This window comes from Biomphalaria glabrata, chromosome 15 (genome assembly GCF_947242115.1).
Source record: "Biomphalaria glabrata chromosome 15, xgBioGlab47.1, whole genome shotgun sequence".
NCBI classification, from domain to species: domain Eukaryota; kingdom Metazoa; phylum Mollusca; class Gastropoda; family Planorbidae; genus Biomphalaria; species Biomphalaria glabrata.
This window is the reverse complement of record NC_074725.1, coordinates 10,216,765-10,239,702: the sequence shown is the minus strand read 5'-3', so window position 1 is coordinate 10,239,702 and position 22,938 is coordinate 10,216,765. Positions and strand designations below refer to the sequence as shown.

The 22,938-nt window shown below is 36.9% G+C and overlaps 1 protein-coding gene across 1 annotated transcript in view; it reads left to right on the top strand.

Moving 5' to 3' along the window:
- The window catches only part of LOC106055716 (FMRFamide receptor-like), a 53,467-nt gene extending 30,786 nt beyond the window's left edge, over positions 1-22,681 (top strand). The window contains exons 5-7 of the mRNA XM_056011723.1: positions 3,136-3,287; positions 17,020-17,169; positions 21,248-22,681. Coding sequence (XP_055867698.1) covers positions 3,136-3,287; positions 17,020-17,169; positions 21,248-21,659 — 714 coding nt within the window. The 3' untranslated portion in view covers positions 21,660-22,681. The remainder of the gene's footprint in view (positions 1-3,135; positions 3,288-17,019; positions 17,170-21,247) is intronic.
- The last annotated feature ends 257 nt before the right edge of the window (positions 22,682-22,938 follow it).

Genomic DNA, 22,938 nt, shown 5'->3' with positions numbered 1-22,938 from the left:
GCCCTGCTTTGATGTCTTCGAGGTTGTGTTTTGCTTAATATTTTGCTGGTCGGCGTTTGATGACACTCCCATTTTTTTTGTTTTGTTTTTTTGCTCTTTCCCTCCCCAGTCTTTTGATGGTTCCATTGACAATAAATAAATAAATAGGGACGACAAATAGCTCTTAACATTACTTCATAGAAATAAACTTTAACACATAGCCACGGAATTGCAAACCACACAACTTATTCACATCTCAATATGTATATAGATCTAGAGTTGTTGTTTTTTTTTGCAATTGAGAATATAGGAGAAAACATTCTTTTGTTTATTTTTAACGGCCCCCGAAAGGGGAAAAGACGTTATTAGTTTTGTGTGGTCTGACTGTCCGTCCGTCCGTCCGTCCCGTTTAGATCTCGTAAACTAGAAAAGATTGTGAAAATCCGACATCATAATATTTTAGATCACTTAAAGTTCTGATGCAAGGCTACTTTTTTTTTCTAAAAGCAAAAAAATATAATTTTTAAAATCACTTATGCAAGCAGTTTTTTCGTAAAAATACACCATTCTTACAACTATTCACTATTAATAGTAACAAACACAGGAGTATATTTAGTAAGGGCGACGAATTTTTACCATATTTTCAACACATTTATGCAAACGGTTTTAGATTTTTTTGTCAAAAAAACAGACACAAACACTCTTCTGTTTCCCTGGCAATCAAATTATTAAATAGAAACAATCTGATATAAACTTTTTCACATGTAAACTATCAGTGAGTCATGTGTGAATGTACATTTTTTTTTTTAAATTACAATATTTTGTTTAGTGCAGTGATGCCCAAAATACGGCCTACGGGCCATATCCGGCCCGCGACGTAGTTTTATCCGGCCCGCTAAACGTTGGTACAAATTGCAAAATATCCCCCCCCCCAAAAAAAAAAATTTGAGAAATGTATCTTTACCTTTGTTAGGGCACACACTTTTTCTGTGATGGACTAGTACCTTCTTGAGGTTTTGAATAAGAGATTGACCCTTTACAAAACAATAAGATTTAGATCACCTTCACTTTCAGCTATCCCTTGGTCTGTTGTACCGTTGGGGCACCAAACAAGATCTGTCAACCCTCTTTCTCCATTCTTCTCTGTCATTTGCCTGATGTTTGAGTGAAATCTATTTCTGCCTCAATCTTACACGTTTACTAAGTGGTGAAATGAAATTGTCAATAATACTTTTTTAGTTTTGAGATATTTTAGCGTTACGGACATGCAGAAAGACAGATAAACAGCTCAAAACAAATACAACTCTTTAATTGTAACTTTCGTTAGATGATGGCTCATTGATAACTGTTACAAAACTGAGGATACCAGTGTTTAGTGTCAATTAAAGATGTTTATCATTCTTAAGGGGAAAAAAACATTGTGTTTTGTCAATTAAATTTCTCAATTAATTAAATGATCTGAAAACGGAATTTCGAAACCTTTATTCTTTTGTTTTACAACGTAGTATTAACGAGACTGTCAATGCGGGATGAGGTTGATTGAGATAAATGGATTTGTTTTTAAATGATACAAACTGATAGCTATTTCCTTCTTATATATTCATATCATCACTAACACACACACACATACACAACCACACAACTAGCATAGTTTACATTTATCGTTTCAACTTTTAAATATATTTTTTTCAAGTTTATTTTTTTCAACAGTGTTGTTGACGGTGTTTGACTTGTAGCCCCAGAACTGCTGTCAGACACGCTGTAGGCGTTATTCTATTTAAATTTGTAAACATTTGAAATAGCTTGAATAATCTCATTGTGAACATTACTATATCTAACTTTTATTACACTATAGACCAATTCAGCTCAAGTTAGTAGACTTGAGTAATAATATAAAATGGTATTTTGAACAAAATCTAACTCACTACAAAAACACGACTTTTCACTCTGGCGTCGTCTGGTGTACTCAAGACAGCTTACCACAATGCCGTTTATCTTGCATCATTCACACATCATAGCCACCAACCAATTGTCAACTTCTTCTCGCCATCACCATAGAAACACACACTTTTCTATATAGTGGGCTTTTTATGTGACGGTACGCACAGGTACGGCGTACCGGCACCTTTTTTAATGTGGGGAAATAATTATTACTGTTCTTGTGTGTTAACGTTTATTATTAATATATTAATAGTAGTTAAAAGTTAGGCAATTCATCACTGAGTACCGGCACCTAATCACTGAGTATCGGCATCTAATCACTGAGTACCGGCACCTATTTTTTTTTTTTTTTTTTTTTTTTTTGAAAAAAAAAAAAAAGCAATGTATATATATATATGGCAGTTATGGCTCCGTCTGTCTCAGAAGACAGATGAGTCACTGGGTTTGGTTACGTCTTGAGATGGGACAGAATCTGGAGTGACTGATCATGCCAATTCTGGAGCGGCAGAGTTTGCCACAGTTCGTGCATGTATATTCATCTGTCCTAGGGCTAACTGACAGGGCAGCTTTCTTTTTCTTTCTCTTGGCTGACGCAGCTTCGTTTCTTTTGCATTCGGCGAAGTTCGTACCAGCACGTACAGTCTGTCTCCATGCTGTCCGGTCTTGGGCTATCTCCTCCCACATACTTTGGTCGATGCCCGTGCTCTCATCTCTCGCCTGCAGACATCTCTGTACGTTAGTCTTGGGCGGCCCTTGGGTCTGACTCCCTCTGCAAGCTCAGTGTATAGGATTGTCTTTAGGGATTCTTCCTGGTCTACAATGCCTGCGTTCTGAGCACACTTCTTTAAGGCACTGAGAGCTGGGCAACTTACATGCGTCAACACAGATTCAATAGCTTCCACCTACGCTGTCTGCGACGCATACTGTGCATCTCCTGGAGGGATCGTGTCACCAACCAGGAAGTTCTGACACAAGCCAACATGCACAGCATCTATGCTCTCCTTCAACAGAGAAGACTACGCTGGCTCGGGCATGTCACTCGCATGCCAGATGGTAGAATCCCTATAAAGAGTATAAAATAATACATGCTTATAAAAATACAAAATGCATACAACACATTCCTATTTACAAATCTTAAAATTAAAGATTTCTATAGATCATATCAACATAATTTCTATACCCCTGTTCTCATATATGATGATTTTATTATCTCAGACTGTGTTGATACTAAACTACATGGACACTGTGCTGACGATGGTGTTTCCTGTGGTTCTGATGATCATAGTGGTGCCCCTTGTAGGTCTTACAGCCATCAACGCCTATGAGAGAAAGAAGAGGCTGACCTCTGAACTATCATCCAGGAAAAGGTACGTGGCTGAAAACAAAACTTTTATTCTCTGCCTAATGTAATAAAATGCTGATACCTTTTTAGCGCTCCACGAAAGGGGAACAGACGCTATTAGTTTTGTGTGGTCTGTCTGTCCGTCCATACGTCCGTCCCATTTAGATCTCGTAAACTAGAAAAGATATTATAGATATTGAAAATCCTACATCATGATATCTTAGACCTTTCAAAGTTCTGATGCAAAGGCTACTTTTTTTCTTTTCTGAAAACGAAAAAATTAATTTTTTAAATCAACTATGCAAGCAGTTTTTTCATAAAAAACACAAGTTTTACAACTATTAACTATTAACAAACACAGGAGGCTATTTAGTAATGGAGATGACTATTTGACTATATAATCATTTAATGACATCAGTGAGGCCAGGTTCACATCCAACTTCACCTACCCCTTGGTCTGCTCGACCGTTGGGGCACCACACAAGATCTGTCAACCATCTTTCTCCATTCTTCTGTGTCATTTGCCATTGATAGAATTTTATTATGATATTCTTTCTGAAAATATTGAAACCAGCCTTTTTACCTGCCTGGGTGGACCACTTCGGGGGCCGATTTTGAGTTTGTGTTTACACACAAAACTGTTTTTGTAACCTTCTCTTTTTTTTATTATGCTTAAATTTGACAGGCGTATTAGCCCGTACTACCGCTTAAGTGTTTTTTAGTGCTTAATAAACTTTGTAGACGCCATGAAAATGCATCTCTGAAGCTCTCAACGCAGAAACACTTGGCAATGTTTATCCTGGATACCTCTGCTGGAGGTTACAGCACACCCACAGATTTCCTTGCTGGCTTGGGAGAAGTGTGTGGGGGGGGGGTAGAACCTGCAGCCTTTCTATTACTATCTCCAGAAAGAAAGTTGTCAAGTAAACAAAACTGTTTAAAATTATCTATGAAAAACTTATACCGAAAAAAAACACTAAATTACATACATTAGAAGGGGGCGCGGTGGCTGAGTGGTTAAGCGCTTGGCTTCCAAACCTGGGGTACTGGGTTCGAATCTCGGTGAAGACTGGGATTTTGAATATCGGGATTTTAAGGCGCCTCTTAGTCCACCCAGCTCTAATGGGTACTTGACTTTAGTTGAGGAAAGTAAAAGCGGTTGGTCGTTGTGCTGGCAACATGTCACCCTGCTCGTCAACCGTAGCGCCCAAGAAACTGATGGCCTTTACATCATCTGCCCTATAGATCGCTAGGTCTGAAAGGGGAATTTAACTTGTTTTTTTTCTATTGTACATGAACACTTTGCGCATAGTTGAAATGAGCTGGACTTTTAATAGAAAAACTTGACATACAATAGTGAAGTTTTACAAGAAATAAATAGAATGAAAAATTATAACCCACTACCAGTTTGGGTAAAGAGGAATTTGTTTATTTAAAACGTTTTAAAATGTTTCTTGTTTAAAATCATGATGTATAGTTTAACTTCTTTTTTTCAAGAATGTTTCTGGTGTCTGAGATAAAGAAAAAAGAATTTCAGAAATTGATGTCCGAGAACTAAAACAGTAAGAAAATATGCAAATGTTATAAACCTAGTAATGTTCAAATGATAGATCTGATTACATTAAACTTCCATACATTTTGTCTAGACATAGGACACAATCGGATTTAAAAAAACAACAACATAAAAACTCCATTCTATTTTTTAAAACAATAATAATAATCATTCTGCCCTGTGGGTCATATTTAGCGCTGCCAAGCAAATTTTTGTTTTACACTTTATTTTATTCTGGAATTTCTTTTGAAAGGTCACTTTGTCAACTTCAGTGGTTCTCAAGTCCTAGAGATTCTCCCTAATGGGCCTTATTTCTATATTTAAAATGACCTCAGTACTGTGGAACTATAAAATCTGGAATGACAATGTCCGAGTTAGATGTCTAGGGTGCTTGTTAAAGTTTTACCGTACTAAGACCATGAGACTGTTCATGTGACTATGAACTGAACAACGTTTGTTCACAGACATTCATAAATAGGAGAAGAGAGAGATGCAACATTAGGGTGTCAGGCTGAACATTTTTTTTGGGGGGGGGGGGGGGGGGGAGGTTGTGGGGGGGGGGGAGTGAGTGCGTGTGTGTGTTGGCACTAGTTGGCAGTGGTGTCCAGTGACCTGTGTTGACAAGCTGAAGATAGCGGCCGGACAGGAGGAGTTGTTGAAAGCATGATTTGTCAGAATGTCTAGGTATGGATATAAGTTGTGGTGTGTATAGCTGTGTAGTGTTCTTTGCGTGAACATATATATAGATTAGTTTTGTTTGAGCATGACAATGATTTCCATCTTAAAAAAAAAAGAGATTACAACACTAATTGAGAGTTTTCCATTCTACACTATTAACCTGTAGATGATTTAAAGTATATGTGTGTATCTGCATTTGTTTTGTTTACATGAGTGTATCCGATGATAAAGATTTTTTAAAAATCCTAAGCAAGTGAAACATGACCTCCTAGCCATGTTTTAAATAATGAAGATAATACCAAAAAAAAAACAAAAAAAAAAAAAAACCAAAGCTGTGTACTTCTAGGAAAGGAGGCGACAACTAGCACTTATCTTTAAGACATTTATTGCATTAGATTGGCTAAAAAATTTCTGTATTGTTATAACCCTGCTTTGCACACTGCCATTCAAGTTAGTGCAGAAGGTGCGAAGTCCATGCACTGCCGGAGACTAGACTTGAATGCTGATATTAGAGACAACAGAGTTCGGCCCTAAGTCGAGGGGATTCAGGCCGAAGCTGTGGTAAAGCCAGTCCTTGTTTGTACGTGGTTGTGATGTCCTGTAAATAAACACCAGTTCGACTCCTCGTTGAGTTATCTCCCTTACAATTTTATTACAATATCTGGGGGAAATGTTCTGGTCTGAGACTGTAAGAGTTTGTTCTAGATTTGTGAAAATGTCAACACAAAATGTTACCAAAATAAGAACGATATTCATTTGTTCAAGATGCTGCACTTTTTTAAATAAACAATAGTATCAATAGAGCAGATAAATCGATTTGAAGTAGCTGATTTTTAAGGTAGACTGTTCTTGTCCTTCCTTAGAGCGGTCATTTCAAAACTGAAACAAGAAAAACAAAGCTCTCGTAATAGATATAAATTAACAATATTAAATCTATGCGATTAAAAAAAATTGTATAACAATTGCTTTTGTTTAGCTGCAATTTTATGCTTCTAGCTCTCTCACTACGCTTCGATCCTATCACTTGTCTGGACCAGTTGGAAACAAAAGGGGAGCTGGGAGAAAGAAAGAGTATCTCTGTGAATGTTACCGTGATCGCCTTACACCAACCACTGCGCCAGCGAAGTGCTTATAAAAGTCATTATAGCTATCTATTTATTCTCTACACAACATAAAAAAGGGGACCAATCCAACTTATTTGATTTTGAAATACAATAATGTTTTAATACACAGTTTGCTTCAGCAGTCTTTTAAAAGCATTTGGATGGATGCCTGGTCGTGGAATATGCGTCTAAACTGTCGTCTCGATGGTTCCGGGTTCAAACCCCATCCCTCAGCCACATTCCCCTGTCGTCCAGCGGGAGGTTTGGGCAAGGATGTAATAATCTTCAATTTTTGAAAGAGCATCCAAAGAATGTAAAACAAACAAAACGTATTTGGTAAATTGAATTGTGTGACCTATGTCACGTTATTCTAGATTTGAGGGGGGGGGGGAGTTCCGAGTCACATCTAAGTTGCTTTTTGTTGAGTAAAACTACCCTCCCACCCCACACACACGCAAGTATAATATTTGCATTTACTAGCACGCGTTAAGAGACACAGAAAAACTCAAACGCGCCTCCTCAAAACGTGATTTGAAAACTAGGTTCATATACTACTGCCATATTCTGTCCTGCGGCTTTCAGAAAACTAGGTTCATATACTACTGCCATATTCTGTCCTGCGGCTTTCAGAAAACTAGGTTCATATACTACTGCCATATTCTGTCCTACGGCTTTCAGAAAACTAGGTTCATATACTACTGCCATTTTCTGTCCTGCGGCTATCAGAAAACTAGGTTCATATACTACTGCCATATTCTGTCCTGCGGCTTTCAGAAAACTAGGTTCATATACTACTGCCATATTCTGTCCTGCGGCTATCAGAAAACTAGGTTCATATACTACTGCCATATTCTGTCCTGCGGCTATCAGAAAACTAGGTTCATATACTACTGCCATATTCTGTCCTGCGGCTTTCAGAAAACTAGGTTCATATACTACTGCCATATTCTGTCCTGCGGCTATCAGAAAACTAGGTTCATATACTACTGCCATATTCTGTCCTGCGGCTATCAGAAAACTAGGTTCATATACTACTGCCATATTCTGTCCTGCGGCTTTCAGAAAACTAGGTTCATATACTACTGCCATATTCTGTCCTGCGGCTATCAGAAAACTAGGTTCATATACTACTGCCATATTCTGTCCTGCGGCTATCAGAAAACTAGGTTCATATACTACTGCCATACTCTGTCCTGCGGCTATCAGAAAACTAGGTTCATATACTACTGCCATATTCTGTCCTGCGGCTTTCAGAAAACTAGGTTCATATACTACTGCCATATTCTGTCCTACGGCTTTCAGAAAACTAGGTTCATATACTACTGCCATATTCTGTCCTGCGGCTTTCAGAAAACTAGGTTCATATACTACTGCCATATTCTGTCCTGCGGCTATCAGAAAACTAGGTTCATATACTACTGCCATATTCTGTCCTGCGGCTATCAGAAAACTAGGTTCATATACTACTGCCATATTCTGTCCTGCGGCTTTCAGAAAACTAGGTTCATATACTACTGCCATATTCTGTCCTGCGGCTATCAGAAAACTAGGTTCATATACTACTGCCATATTCTGTCCTGCGGCTATCAGAAAACTAGGTTCATATACTACTGCCATACTCTGTCCTGCGGCTATCAGAAAACTAGGTTCATATACTACTGCCATATTCTGTCCTGCGGCTTTCAGAAAACTAGGTTCATATACTACTGCCATATTCTGTCCTACGGCTTTCAGAAAACTAGGTTCATATACTACTGCCATATTCTGTCCTGCGGCTTTCAGAAAACTAGGTTCATATACTACTGCCATATTCTGTCCTGCGGCTATCAGAAAACTAGGTTCATATACTACTGCCATACTCTGTCCTGCGGCTATCAGAAAACTAGGTTCATATACTACTGCCATACTCTGTCCTGCGGCTATCAGAAAACTAGGTTCATATACTACTGCCATACTCTGTCCTGCGGCTATCAGAAAACTAGGTTCATATACTACTGCCTTACTCTGTCCTGCGTCTATCAGAAAACTACGCTAAATATCTTTAGATGTTAAAAGTTTGGAATACATTGAGTTGGATATCTAGGCATAAGGAACAATGATATGGCTAATAGAACAGCCAGTTGATTTGGATGACGTAGCAGAGAAGAGACCAACTCGATTTCATCAGGTTTTAGTTCTTTGGTCTTTTAATAAAGTTTTTTTTTTTGTTGTACATTTGTCTGTAAAAAGGTGAAACATACTGTGTTTGCCGCTGATGCTTTTTGTTAAGAGATTGAATCGCTTTATTATTGATTTCCTGTGTTCAAAAAGAGTATATCTCACTATCCTCTCTCTTCTCTTCCTTTCTCTCTCTCTCTCTCTCTCTTCCGTCTTCATTATGTACATATAAATATTGTTTTTCTTTCTGTATGTATAATTTATTGTTATACTGCAGGGCACAGAGTTATATTTGATTTACTGCTTTAAACAGTTGATTCATAAATATAAATTAATGTATATCTGACCAGCCTAAAGGCGATATTTTTGAGTTATGATCCAGCGAACAAATGTAGTTTTGCAATTTATATATAAAACTCTTCGAATGACTTCAGTATCAGGTATTTTATCTTGCCATGTAATATTTACCACCGGATGTACCAAATATCTATCTATTCTTAGATATGCTTCCATTTGTGACAATTCCTCATGTATTAGATCTTTTACATGTTTCAAATGTTCAAAATTGAAGATTATTCTATTCCATCCCAAACTTCTACTGGGGATGGTTAGTAAACTTCTAGACTGCCGGCATGGTTCGAACCCATAAGTTGAAGAATTCCAAGAAACAAAAGTATTCCCTCATCACAGATGGCTAACTTGCATGGGCGCCCGCAGAGAGGTGCAAGGGGGTGCCCTTGCACCCCCCTGGATTCAGGTAGCCAAATTCTAGCCATTTTTTCGAACCACCAAATCAATTCTAACTTCTAAGTAGCAACTGAACATGTAGTGCTTCCACTGGTTTATGTAGTAGTAGATTAGCCTAGGCGTATAGAATGGATGGCCAACCATGTACGTGCGTGCCTCTGAATTCTGAGTAGTCACATTTTAGCCATTTTTTATAAAAATTTTATAATGAAATCCATCTTCCAGATGTTGTTTTTTTTTATTACGTAGATGTAGATTTAGTCAGAATCCAGGGGGGGGGGGTGCAAGTGCACCAACATGCACCCCCCGGCGGGTGCTCAAGCATTATTGATTCAAAAGTTTAATAAATTAATGTTCAGGAAAACTTTGCGCATCATCTTCTAAGTGTAAATCTACAGGCCTATCATTGGAATAGTATAAAGTGTAGTAACTTGACAAGTACTGCTTCCACTGAAGTACAGTTGTAAGGATAGGCTATTAGTGTTACTAGAATAGGCAAATCTTTAGTTCATGTCCGCCCATGTACGATTTATTATAGGCTTGCAATTCTTTGCACTATAAAGGATGTCCCATATTCTATAGCATGTTAGTCGTGACGATTTGTTTTCGTTTGCACATAACTATAGTTTTTATGAATGCCACAAAGTCGACTTTCACAAGACATTCTGTATGGTGATTTAACAGAAGGCAGGAGATCCGCTGGTCGTCCACTGCTAAGGTATACTGATGTATGTAAACGCGACATAAAGCTCTTCAAAATCGACAATAACAGCTGGGGAAAAGTGGCACTGGATTAAGAACGAGCATTAAAGAAACGTCCTAGATGGCAGATGCCAGACACAATAGTAGTAGAAAGAAGGGTGAAATTGCAAAGGATTGGCCTCTTTTGTCACACAAGAAGTTGCAAAGGGAAAAATATTTTGTTAAGGTCTAGAATGTTGTTGTTTGTTTTTTTGTTTTTTTGCCAATTATCGTTCGATGTGATAAATGTTATATTTTCTTTGAACAAAAGTAAAGAGTCTATCGGAGTTGCAGTCGGTGTCAGCGCTCGATAAAACAGCAGGTTAAACACGTCCACTAGTTTACAAAAGAAGAGATACAAGAAAGTTCTTCACATGTCATCGTTCGAGTCAAAACGTTGATTTGGATCAACGGAGCAGCAAGAAACACAAAAAATACGAGAAATAGCATCATGAATGAACTGCATTTGTTGGGTATTTTAGTAATAAAACTGCAGATATCTCAGGCACTGAGTAGATTTCTTTGAGTGTTCGTTGATTGCGATTGTATTCGACTTCATTGGTTTAGTTCCTGTGGTTCAGAGAGACGCACTGCATGTGTCTAACGTCATTGTAGTCTAGACATGGACAAACTACTTGGCCAAGGCTGCCCCGTGATGGCTAGCATTCTTTTTTTCAGTAACTGTCCCTAGCGATATTGTTGATGCTAAATTTACCTCTTTGTGTGAGACAATAAACTGAAAAATACGGATCCATTCGAGATTTAAGTATCATCTTTGAGATCTTTGACTGTATGGCGGATCTTAAAATAACGGTTACAAGTGAAACCAAATAAATTGCAGACATGTCTAGTAAATGCCTCCTCTTGTGTTTCTGATTCATCTTTTCATTGTCGTCAATTATTCATCTGCTCTTGAACCAGTTTCCATGGTGTTGCAGTCTTTCCAACTTAACAAAGTGGCCGCTCAACAGCACATCAGCAGTCACATTAATGGCATAATCAAAAAACAACTTGACCATCCTGAGAAACACTTCAGATATGGCATCTTTAGGAAGGAGAGACTGCTGGCAGAAAAACTTGATGCCGGATAATGAATTGCTGCTGCTGAGAATTCACAGTCGACAGACACACTGAGAAAAAAACACATCTTTGGATTTTGGGAGTTATTACAGAACACGGCTTTACATTACATATCTTGATTCTTAAGTTTCTTCATTATGTCTCGCTTTTTGAGCAACAATAATGGTCAGTTCAACTTCATCCTAAAAGCTGCAATGCAAAGAAGAATACTGCACGCTAAGCGTTCATCTCCAGCTTGTCCATCGCGACGAAAAGCAATTCGTTAGTTAAGCTAATGACAGTGTCGGCAGCCACAGTCAACGTTTGCAGTTTTTGTTTGATCGAACGTAGGGAAGCACGGACCTCACGGGTAAAGTTAACAATGTTGTACAGTGAATACTTTGTTCACGCGTTTAGTTTCTTATTTTTTATTTCATGAAAAAGAAAAAGAAGTATTTACTGTGCATTTAATATCGATTAGGTATGACGGCCCGAGATGAAAGGGGGGTGTATTTTCTTTAATATTATATCAAGAAAGTTGAGGCTACCACTTAGAGTTTAGAGCCATGGGTGGCAGCTTGCATCCCCCTGCGAAAAATCCTGCGGGCGCCCATGCTAACCTGTGTAGTAAAAAAAAAATATTTGGTTTGTCCACTATCTCGCACACGCTGTGTTGAATTGACCGGCTTGACGCAGGAAATTGAGTGTATTCCAGATGATCTGACGTAAATAGATATGTTTTTAAACAATTAGATCGATTATGTGAGCCCGGTCAACAAGATGCTGTCCCAGACTCCTCGGTGGATAGGTGATTTCCGTTCTGGTTCCACGGGATTATTGCCCGTTGAAAGAGAAGATAATCTAATTGAATTTTATGTTGTTTTCAAGAAGGGGGTGGTAGTGGATATCTGTTTGTGTGCGTTTTAAGATGGATGATAGTCAGACAATTGTTGATACTAGTTTGTTGAATGTGTTTGCCTTAAAAGAGTTTTGTTTAAATGTACATTCCTTCGTTGTATTCGTTTACACAATAAGTTTTAATCCTGATTTAAAGGGATAAATAAGAAATATCTGGTATAAACTTTGTCACATGTAAATTATGAGTGAGTCTGGTGTGAATGTACACTTTGGTTTCTTATAGTTATAATGTTTTTTGTTTGGTGTAATGCACAAATTGTAAGACAAATTTCCTTACGGATAATAAAGATTATTATTATTATTATTATTATTATTATTAAACATCAGAATTGTAATACCATTTTGTATAAACTCATTGTAAAACCGCTCAGCACTTTAAGGGTTAAGAAGTACTACCTCACTTGTGTGGTGTCAAAACGAGGATCATCATTCTATTATGTGCCAATACGCTGCTTTCATTCATCCGTTTCACTTAACTCTTTCTCTCCGTAATTATTTACCACATTCTGGTGGAATCAACGCTGGTATCGTCAGTTAGGAGAGAAAGAGTTAATATCAAAGTTCAGAATTAGTACAGACTCACAAAATCTGTCCGTCTGTCTGTCACAAACTTTGTCCACACGTTATTTCTCCCGCTACCGTTCTCGGATCAAGTGTTCAACTTTGCAGTTTTCATTGAAGCTTTGTTTTTAAAAAGTATTTTGTATTTTATTTTTTATTTTATTTTATTTTTGGCTTTTTTTTTAAATAGTGTGACCAGGTGGGACATGCATATTTGTTTTTATACCAGACTACTACTAAATAGCATTTAATTCATTTGTTTAATTTTTGTAAACATTTATTTATTTTTATTTTTTTTTTAATTTTTATTTTTTATTTTTTTTTATTTTTATTTTTTATCAATTAATTTATTATTTGCACTTTGTTTAACCTTTTCTATTTTCAACAAGAATACATGAAATATTATGATAAGTTGTAGTGTTATATCAAATATTGATCATCAAATATAGTGTTTATAACACATATTGATCATCAAATATAGTGTTTATAACACATATTGATTATCAGATATAGTGTTTATAACAAATATTATCGAATATAGTGTTTATAACACATATTGATTATCAAATATAGTGTTTATAACATATATTATCAAATATAGTGTTTACAACAAATATTATCAAATATAGTGTTTATAACAAATATTGATTATGAAATATTGGGGGGAGGTTGGAGGCGCAGTGTCTAAGTGTAAAAGCCCTTGGCGTCCAAACCAGGATCCCGGGTTCGTATCCTGGTAAGGATTAAGATTTTTAATTTTGGGATCTTTGGGTGCCTCTGAGCCCTCCCAGCTCAGATGAGTACTTGGCATTAGTTGGGGCAAAGTAAAAGCGGATGGTCGTTGTGTTGGCCACAGGACACCCTCGTTAACCAAGAGCCTTATAAATAGATGACCTTCACATCATCTGCTCCATAGATTGCAAGGTCTTAAAGGGGAACTTTACTTTACTTTTGTTTAAATTATAGTTTTTATAACAAATATTATCAAAGAAATGGATTTATGACAAATATGGATTATCAAATATAAAGCTAATCATATAAAGCATCTAACAAATATAGTGTGCGGAAAATTCAAATCTTACGTGCAAATGTGTTAATCAATGTTGATTGGGAATCGTTTATAATTCCAGCTTTCTCTCTAAATGCACGCTAAAAGAAAATCATTTGATTTATTGGTATAGAAATACTCACGGTGGACTTGGGAGAGTAAACACTGGAATCACTTAAGTCTGATAACAACCCACATACCCACACACCACTGGTCTAAAGTCTGATAACAACCCACATACCCACACACCACTGGTCTAAAGTCTGATAACAACCCACATACACACACATCACTGGTCTAAAGTCTGATAACAACCCACATACCCACACACCACTGGTCTAAAGTCTGATAACAACCCACATACCCACACACCACTGGTCTAAAGTCTGATAACAACCCACATACCCACACACCACTGGTCTAAAGTCTGATAACAACCCACATACCCACACACCACTGGTCTAAAGTCTGATAACAACCCACATACACACACACCACTGGTCTAAAGTCTGATAACAACCCACATACACACACACCACTGGTCTAAAGTCTGATAACAACCCACATACCCACACACCACTGGTCTAAAGTCTGATAACAACCCACATACCCACACACCACTGGTCTAAAGTCTGATAACAACCCACATACACACACATCACTGGTCTAAAGTCTGATAACAACCCACATACACACACACCACTGGTCTAAAGTCTGATAACAACCCACATACACACACACCACTGGTCTAAAGTCTGATAACAACCCACATACACACACACCACTGGTCTAAAGTCTGATAACAACCCACATACACACACACCCAATAGCCTCAAATCCTCTCTATCTTTGTTTCAAGTATAACAGCTACCAGTTAATTCTTTGATTGTCTGTTTGCGTGAATGTGTGATCGCAGGTAATCCTCGGTTGGATGTCACCGAAACAAAAAGAAGAAAAAAATGTAAAATACCAAACAAAGTTCACACGAAACAAAATATAAAAGTACGTTCTAGCTCTATCAGTAAATTTTTCTGTTGTTTTTTCGTTTTATTTTTTTTTTAATCTCTGTCTGTTTGTGAAGTGATTTATTTGCAGTTAAAATAGCTTCAATAATATATACATTTCTACTTTTATCCCCAGTTTATATCAAATATTGATTATGTGCGTTAAAAGAATTATTTATTCTATTGTTATTAAAGGATTACAACAATTATAATGCAATTATTTGAAGATTATTTGTATAATCGAATACACTCTGTTATTAAATGTTTAAACAAGACTGGTTTGACAAAAAAAAAAAGATTCGATTCAAGGTTTTTAGAGGTTGTTTTCTATAATAACAATAATATAATCAAACTGATGTATTCAGATGCAATCATTCAAATGATATAGTTCCATCTACAAACGAATGTATTTAAATAAATATTTTTTATCAAAGCTGATATCAAGTCACTCTGTCTGTCTGTCTCTCTGTCTGTCTCTCTGTCTGTCTGTCTCTCTGTCTGTCTGTCCGTCGGTCTGTCTGTCTCTCTGTCTGTCTGTCCGTTGGTCTGTCTGTCTCTCTGTCTGTCTCTCTGTCTGTCTGTCTGTCCGTTGGTCTGTCTGTCTCTCTGTCCGTTGGTCTGTCTGTCTCTCTCTCTGTCTGTCTGTCTGTCCGTTGGTCTGTCTGTCTCTCTGTCTGTCTGTCTGTCCGTTGGTCTGTCTGTCTCTCTGTCTGTCTGCCTGTCTGCCAAAAACTTTCTACACCTTCTTTCTCCCTCATCCATTGACGGATCAAGTAGAAACTTTGCACAATTTTTCATTAGCATAGACAAGACATGAATCCATAAACATTTAACCAATTAGTCAATTAATTACTTGTAATTAATTACTTTGTTTGATACCAACACGGGAAATTAATCCTTCAGTATTCACCGATACAGCTAAATATGTAGGGTTTCGTCTCCTTAGCTAATTGTATACATTATTTCTACCTCAATTCAAGTGGAAAATTTAAACAATTATTTATTTTACCTAGCAAAATGCGAATCAGTTTAAAAATTAACCAATAAGTCAATTATTGGTATTTAATTTTTTTTGTTGAAATCGAAAAAGGGAAATAGCTTCTAAATTATTGAGATATATTGTTGTGAATATGGAGCTCTTCACATAAGTTAGCTTTTTTTTTTTTTGTTTTGTTTTTTTAGTATTTGTATATTTTGCTTGTTATTAAGATAGTTAATACAATAACTCGTAATACTTTTACTAATTTTCTGCAATGATTCCAGATGTCATTATGAGTATGTTTCAACTCATATCAGCACATATAGGCATTCATACACATAACGTTAAGTAACGTATGTAATACATAAGATAAGATAAGATAATATAAGAAAAGATAAGATAAATCTGCGTCCATGTTCATCAGAATAAATCGGATACATACTTTAAAAGACGTTCACCGACCCACACACACAACTACACAGCCCGCCGGTCAATGCACGTTGAAACATTGTTCTACGGAGTACTTGGGCCGCACGTGTCCGCAGATTTTTGGCCAAGGACTTAAGGAGGAGAAACGGGGCGCGGTGGCTGAGCGGTTAAGCACTTGGCTTCCGAACCTTGTTTGTACTGGGTTCGAATCTCAGTGAGTATTTTGAATTTCTGGATTTTTAGGGCGCCCCTGAGTCCACCCAACTCTAACGGGTAGCTGACTTTGGTTGGGGAAAGTAAAGGCGTTGGTCATTGTGCTGACCACATGACACCCTGCTTGTTAACCGTTGGCAAAGAAACAGATGACCTTAACGTCATCTGCCCTACAGATGCAAAGGAGGGGACAGGTCAATGTTTAAATGGATGGGTGCGTTGAAATTGTCACCGTTTGCGCGTTCTTTATAAATAAATGTTCGCATAACATTTATGGCTGTCTGCCCCATTCCTCCCTCCTTTTTTTAAAGTTCAATATAGACTAGAAAACATATCAATCTCATTTTTTTTAGATTTTTGTAAAATTCGGATTCAGCATTTCCTATTTCATTTCCGACATTGATTTTAGCAATCATCCCCTTCAAATAAAGTCCCTGTGTCTGGTGCACTGCGGTGCGCAACGTAATCTACATCTAGCTCTATATGTGAAACTGTGAATGTAGCACTGACGCGCTAGTGTGCAAATGTACATATTCTACCAATATGTTACAGTCTGTTTTTCTTCCAGGTCAAACAATGAGATGAAAAGCTCCCCAGAAACTAGAGTGACTCACCTGCTGCTGTCAGTGTCCCTCGTGTTTCTATTGTTTCAAATGCCTTTCCATTGCATCAGGATCAAGCTCTTCTTCCTTCAGCTCTCCAAGCTAGAACCGTCCAGGTCAGAATCTTACATCATATTATCTTATGAACATTGACATGAACAAAATATGTTCGTATAAGGAAAATATAAAGTCACGTTAGGAATTGCAATAATAATGTATGTATAGATCTAAGGGAGATCAGATGTCTCGGTCATTCTCTCGGAATGGGAACAAAGTAAAATGCTAGAAGCGTATCAGGTTAAAGCCCCAGGGAATTAGATCTAGAGAGAGGGAGTTAGATATAAACAACAACAACAGAAAGCCCGCTCTGTATTATTTAAATGTAACAATGTAGCTTTGCTTCATCGTATACAACTCCCCCCTCCCCCCCCAGTTCTTTTACCCGCTTACTTCTAAGATGCATTAAAAAAAACACACAATATTTTTGCCCGAAATGTCTATTAACTTTTTAAAAAATCTTTTATTTTACCATTATTCAAATTTTTACAAAGCTTATATCAAGTCACTCTGTTTGTCTGTACGTCTGTCTGTCTAATGAAAAGTTTGAAGATGTTATATTTCTGCCACTTCCCATTCTCGTGTCAATTTAAAACTTTTCCACAATTATTCATCGCACCTGACAAAACATGAATCAATCCAAATATTAAACAATTAGTTCATCAATTATTTTGTTTGATATCGAAATAAGGAGAGGTGTGAGATGTATATACTGATTTATTCCCCATAATACGTTTTGCCACGTTTTTTCATTAAATTTACATTCTCGTATGAAGGTAGCATAATTATTCAATACACGAATCAATCCAAAAATTTAACTAACTAGTTTATCAATTAGTAATAATTAATTAATTCTGTTTTTTTTTTTTTTTTGTTAAACAGAAAGAGAGCTAAATCCTGATATCTTGAGATAAATAGCAGTAATTTTAGTTGTTGTTTTTTTCTCTCTTCGATAAGCTTAGCTTTTATTTTTAAAGTACTCTTTTCTTTTTTTTTTTCTTTTTCTTGTTTAACGGAATAGGTTTAAGAATTTCTATTATCTCCCCTGTAATTTATCTTTTGGGTACGTGTCGCGTTCATTGATAAGGCGACGGGTCTTTTTGAACGAATCCTCTAGCAGCTAGTTGATTTTAGGCTGCCAGCTCGAAGCCTAGTGTTCCTCCTCTGTCCCAGCAAAAGATAATTCTGTTAGTCTTTTAAACGCTTCCGGCGATCGCGTTTATTAAACACTCCGTTCTTCACCCAATAATATTGGTATATATATCTCTCACCCCTTCTGCATCTAGCTAACAATAAGTAACCCCTCTTTGTGTCTTCTATTTGGGCATATGTGAATGAGACCAAACAAATAACTGTGTGGCCACCTTTAAAAAGAGAACTTTAATTCCCGAATATAGACCAACATTTTTTTTTTATTTGGATTTTTCTCGAGCCTTGCTAAGCGCCTAAACACAGAACGGTACCCTTCACCCGGATACATTGTCCCCACAGGTCCACAATATTGACCCAGAGCACACTGGGCAAGCTTTTGCAAGAAAGAAGAGATATACAAAACACGACAAAGGCAAATTTTTAAACTTATTTTTTTAAATGTACGCAACATTCAGTCACTTGTACTGAGCAACAAAGAGAGCTTAGACTATTTGAGTCCACAGACAGAGACAGGGCTAAAATGGGCACAAAATATATATATCTATATATACCTTTAACTAAAGAGCATAGTTTAGCAACACTTCCGTTATTTTGTACACCGCATACACCAGAAAGCTATATTTTAATTTTAACGCCTTGTATGAAGTGCAATTTAAAAAAAAAGCATTAGGCTTATCACGCACATATCTGTTAATAAATATGTGTTTATAGTAATGAGCGGCTTAACTAGGTTGAGACATTGAATTCTGGTGAATTGTACGGTTCCTTTATAAATATCAAGCATTTGGGATTTAAGTTGACAAGTGTTAATGTGTAGCGATTAGCATCAGCCATCTTTATGACTCTGCACACAGATCTTTATTGGATGTTAGGCAATCATTGTCATGGAAATCTTGAGCTCTGTATTTCATTCATATTATTTATCCATGAAAGATATCCATTGGTGAAACGCAGCCTAAGCACAACTACAAAGTATCGTCCCTCCTCGCCGACATTCAGGTGGCGAAGTTATTTCTAGACAGTGTAATGCACATTTCTTTCAGTTTTAAACACTGCACTGCATTTTATGTTTTGTTCTCTAATATGCGCTAGCCATGGGCGTAGCCAGGATTTTTTTTCGGGGAACCAGGATTTTTTTTCGGGGAGGGTTTGGGGGAGGGGGGGGATTCCCCCCGACCCCCCCCCCCTCCCGCGGAAAAAAATTATATATATATGTGTGTGTGTGTGTGTGTGTACATAATTAATCTTTATTACATTCTGACCCTTTCGGAAGAGGTTTATTGTTTATTGTAGACTTCCCGCCCTTGCTAGCAAGGGGGGTCTGGGGGAGTTCGCAGCGCTCCCCTAGCGCGGGGCGAAGCCCCGCCGCCGAGCAATATTTCTGGTATTGAAAGCCAACAAAATGCGTATTCTGAGTTATCTAAAGTGCATTATTTTGCTATTAAAAAGTTTTATTTCAAAATCCTAATGTGCTATTCTTACTGACTTAGACCCTCTCGCGCCGTTCGGCGCATTTTCCGGCAAGATGTTTCCGCAACTCTTATTTTGCGTAATTCATTTTGTGTGAGAACATGTCCCGCAAAACCTCATGCGACGCTCTGTCACAACCTTACTAAGGATTCGACTCCCAGTTCGGCATATGATTTCTTTGATTTAGACCCAATCTCTATGACTGACTCCTAAAATCTGTCTTAGCCATCTTTGTTGAGACACATTTAATGATTTTCAATTTCGGCAGAAATTCACACTTTATTAATGGAGCCCAAGCCACTGGTAGAAATTTGTAACCTTTCTTGACTACGCTCTTGGAATTACATGCCTGTATTTCGCTTTAGATTTTATATCGAAAAGGAAAGTTTTTTCGTCAAATCATCTGTTGTGGGGTTTTAAACTAAGAAATCTCTGGAGTTTTTTTTTGTTTTGTTTTTAATTCAAAACCCCATTTAGCTACGATCTTAGAATTTGGTGACTGTAGTTTGCTTTAAAATAATATTGAAGAGAGAGGTTTTTAAACTCAAAACCATCTGGAGGGGTTTTAAACTTTAAAGAAAAAGCCATCTGGAGGAGGGGGATTTAAACTCAAAACCTCTTTGGCTACGCTCATAGATTTTATAGTGTGTAATTTGCTTTTTTTTTATATTGAAGAGTTACTTTTTAGCTTCAAACCCCAACTGGAGGGGGGGGGGGTTAAACTCAAAACCCCTTTGGCTACGCTCATAGAATTTTGAGTGTGTAATTTGCTTTTTTTATATTGAAGATGGGGTTTATCGTAAATTTTGGAGGGGGGTTTAAAATCAAAATCTTCCTCAACTGTGCTGTTGGAATTTGGGGATTGTTGTTTGCATTTTTTTTTGTTTTGTTTTATAGAAGAGGGGGATTTAACTGCTAAAACCTCTGGTAGGGGGTTTAAAATTCAAAACCCCCTGATAGGGTTTTTTAAATCTCAAAACCCCCTGGTAGGGGGATTTAAACTCAAAACCCCCTGGTAGAGGGTTTTTAACTCAAAACTGCCTCGGCTGTGCTGTGGTAAGTGATGATTTAGTATTAAAATCTCACCTAAAATAAACAAAATGAAAGGAAAAATCAGTCACTTAATTCCGTTCCCCCCCCCCCGTGGGGGGGATTTCATTTCGGGGGGGGGGGGTTTGAACCCCAAGAACCCCCCCCCCTGGCTACGCCCATGTGCGCTACACATAACATTTAGTTCCAGACAGTGCACTGCACATTATGCTCAGTTCCAGACTGTACCCTATGTTTTAGTTTTAAGATCATCATTCATTAGGTTTGTTTTCATTGAATTATATATTGTCATATATCATTCCTTAGGTTTGTTTTCATTGAATTACATATTGTCATACATCATTCCTTAGGTTTGTTTTCATTGAATTATATATTGTCATATATCATTCCTTAGGTTTGTTTTCATTGAATTACATATTGTCATATCTTTTAACAAGTTCATTTTCTTTTTCTGTCCACCCACAGAACGGACCAAATACTGCATCACATCTTTCGAATGATCTTCAATTTCGACACCGTCCTCAGTTGCGCGGTGTACCTTGTCTTCGGGGACAACTTTCGCCGCGTCTTCTGCAAACTCTACTTCTCCCGATGCATGGGCGCGCTGCGTTCAGACACCAGCGCCAACGACAGCTCCAACCACTCACATTTTACCACTCTAGCCAGTAACAGCATTGCCCAAAACGACCGCGGATCAGCAGATTCACACGCCCTACTACCAGCGCAGGACCTAAGCATAAGAAACGCCCATAAATTTGCTGATCTTGAAAGATATCCACAAACAAGTAATCCCACCAATGCAGAAGTAAGGTCGTCGCCTTATAAGTTTCTTCTTAAGAAAACTGACGCTCAAACATGCGATTTTTTAGAAGCATGAAATCCATATGTCCGATTCATTTTAGTTTTAGTAATCTTGGAAAATGGAAAAATGAGACAATGTGATGTTATGATAAAAGTATGGTTATTTTATGATAAAGTTAAAGTGATGTTATGATAAAAGGAAAAGTAAAGTTAGGTAAAATGATGGTGATGTTATCATAAAATTATGAAGATGTTATGATAAAGTTATGAAAATGTTATGATAAAAGTATGATGATATAATGATAAAATTATACAATTATACTTATATTATGCTAAAGTTAAGGTGATATTACCATAAAGTTATGCCGTTGTTATTATACAGTTGTGAAGAAGCTATGATGAAAGTATGGTAGTGTTATGATTAAAAGTATGATGATGTTATTATATAAGTATGGTGATGTTATGATAAAGTTATGAAGATATTTCGATAAAAGTATGGTGATATTACGATAAACGTATAACGGTGTTATGGGGATGTTACCATAAAGTTATGATGATGTATCATGTTATAATATTGTAATGAAGATGCAATGATGAAAGTATGGTGATGTTATAATAAAGTCATGATGTTGCAATGTGAATGTTATGAAGATGCTATGATACTGTAATGGTGATGTTACCAAAAATTATTATAAAACCATTCTGATTATATGATAAAGTTGTGATGAAACAATGCTTAGTTCATACTAACATGTTTATTCGTGGATGATATTATGGAAATATTATGATAAAGTCCAATGTCTGCCATGTTTAATTGTTAAAAGTGTATGCGCTGAATGAGATTCTATTTCAACTGTTATCATTCTTTGTGCTTACTTGTGTTGGCCTACCGTCTTCACAATGTCTTCACTAAATACAGGATATACTCTGAGTTTGAGTTTCTATTTTCGTTGACAGTGTTATAGTCACAAACTATGAACTAGGCTTGTATATTTTGTTTTCGTTTTTTTTTTGTTTCTTTTACTGATGTCAAGAAGAAATTTCATATGCCCATCATTTTATTATGTATAATATTAAAGGTACAAGATTTAAATATTTTATGGATGTTGAGGTCATTGATTTGGCTAAAATGAAATTGCTCATACAATTGTTCACATTTAGCAAGAGGGACATTGAAATTACTGAAAGTCATTGGTTTGCAAAGAGTTAAACTCTAAACATAAAAATCTTGAATTTAACATTTTAAGCCTTAAACATTTTTAAAAAATTAATTTTAAATGCTATATAAAAAGGTCACGTTTGCTTCTGACACTTGATATGAATCCTGAGTTTAAATGGCCATCTGTTATGTTAAC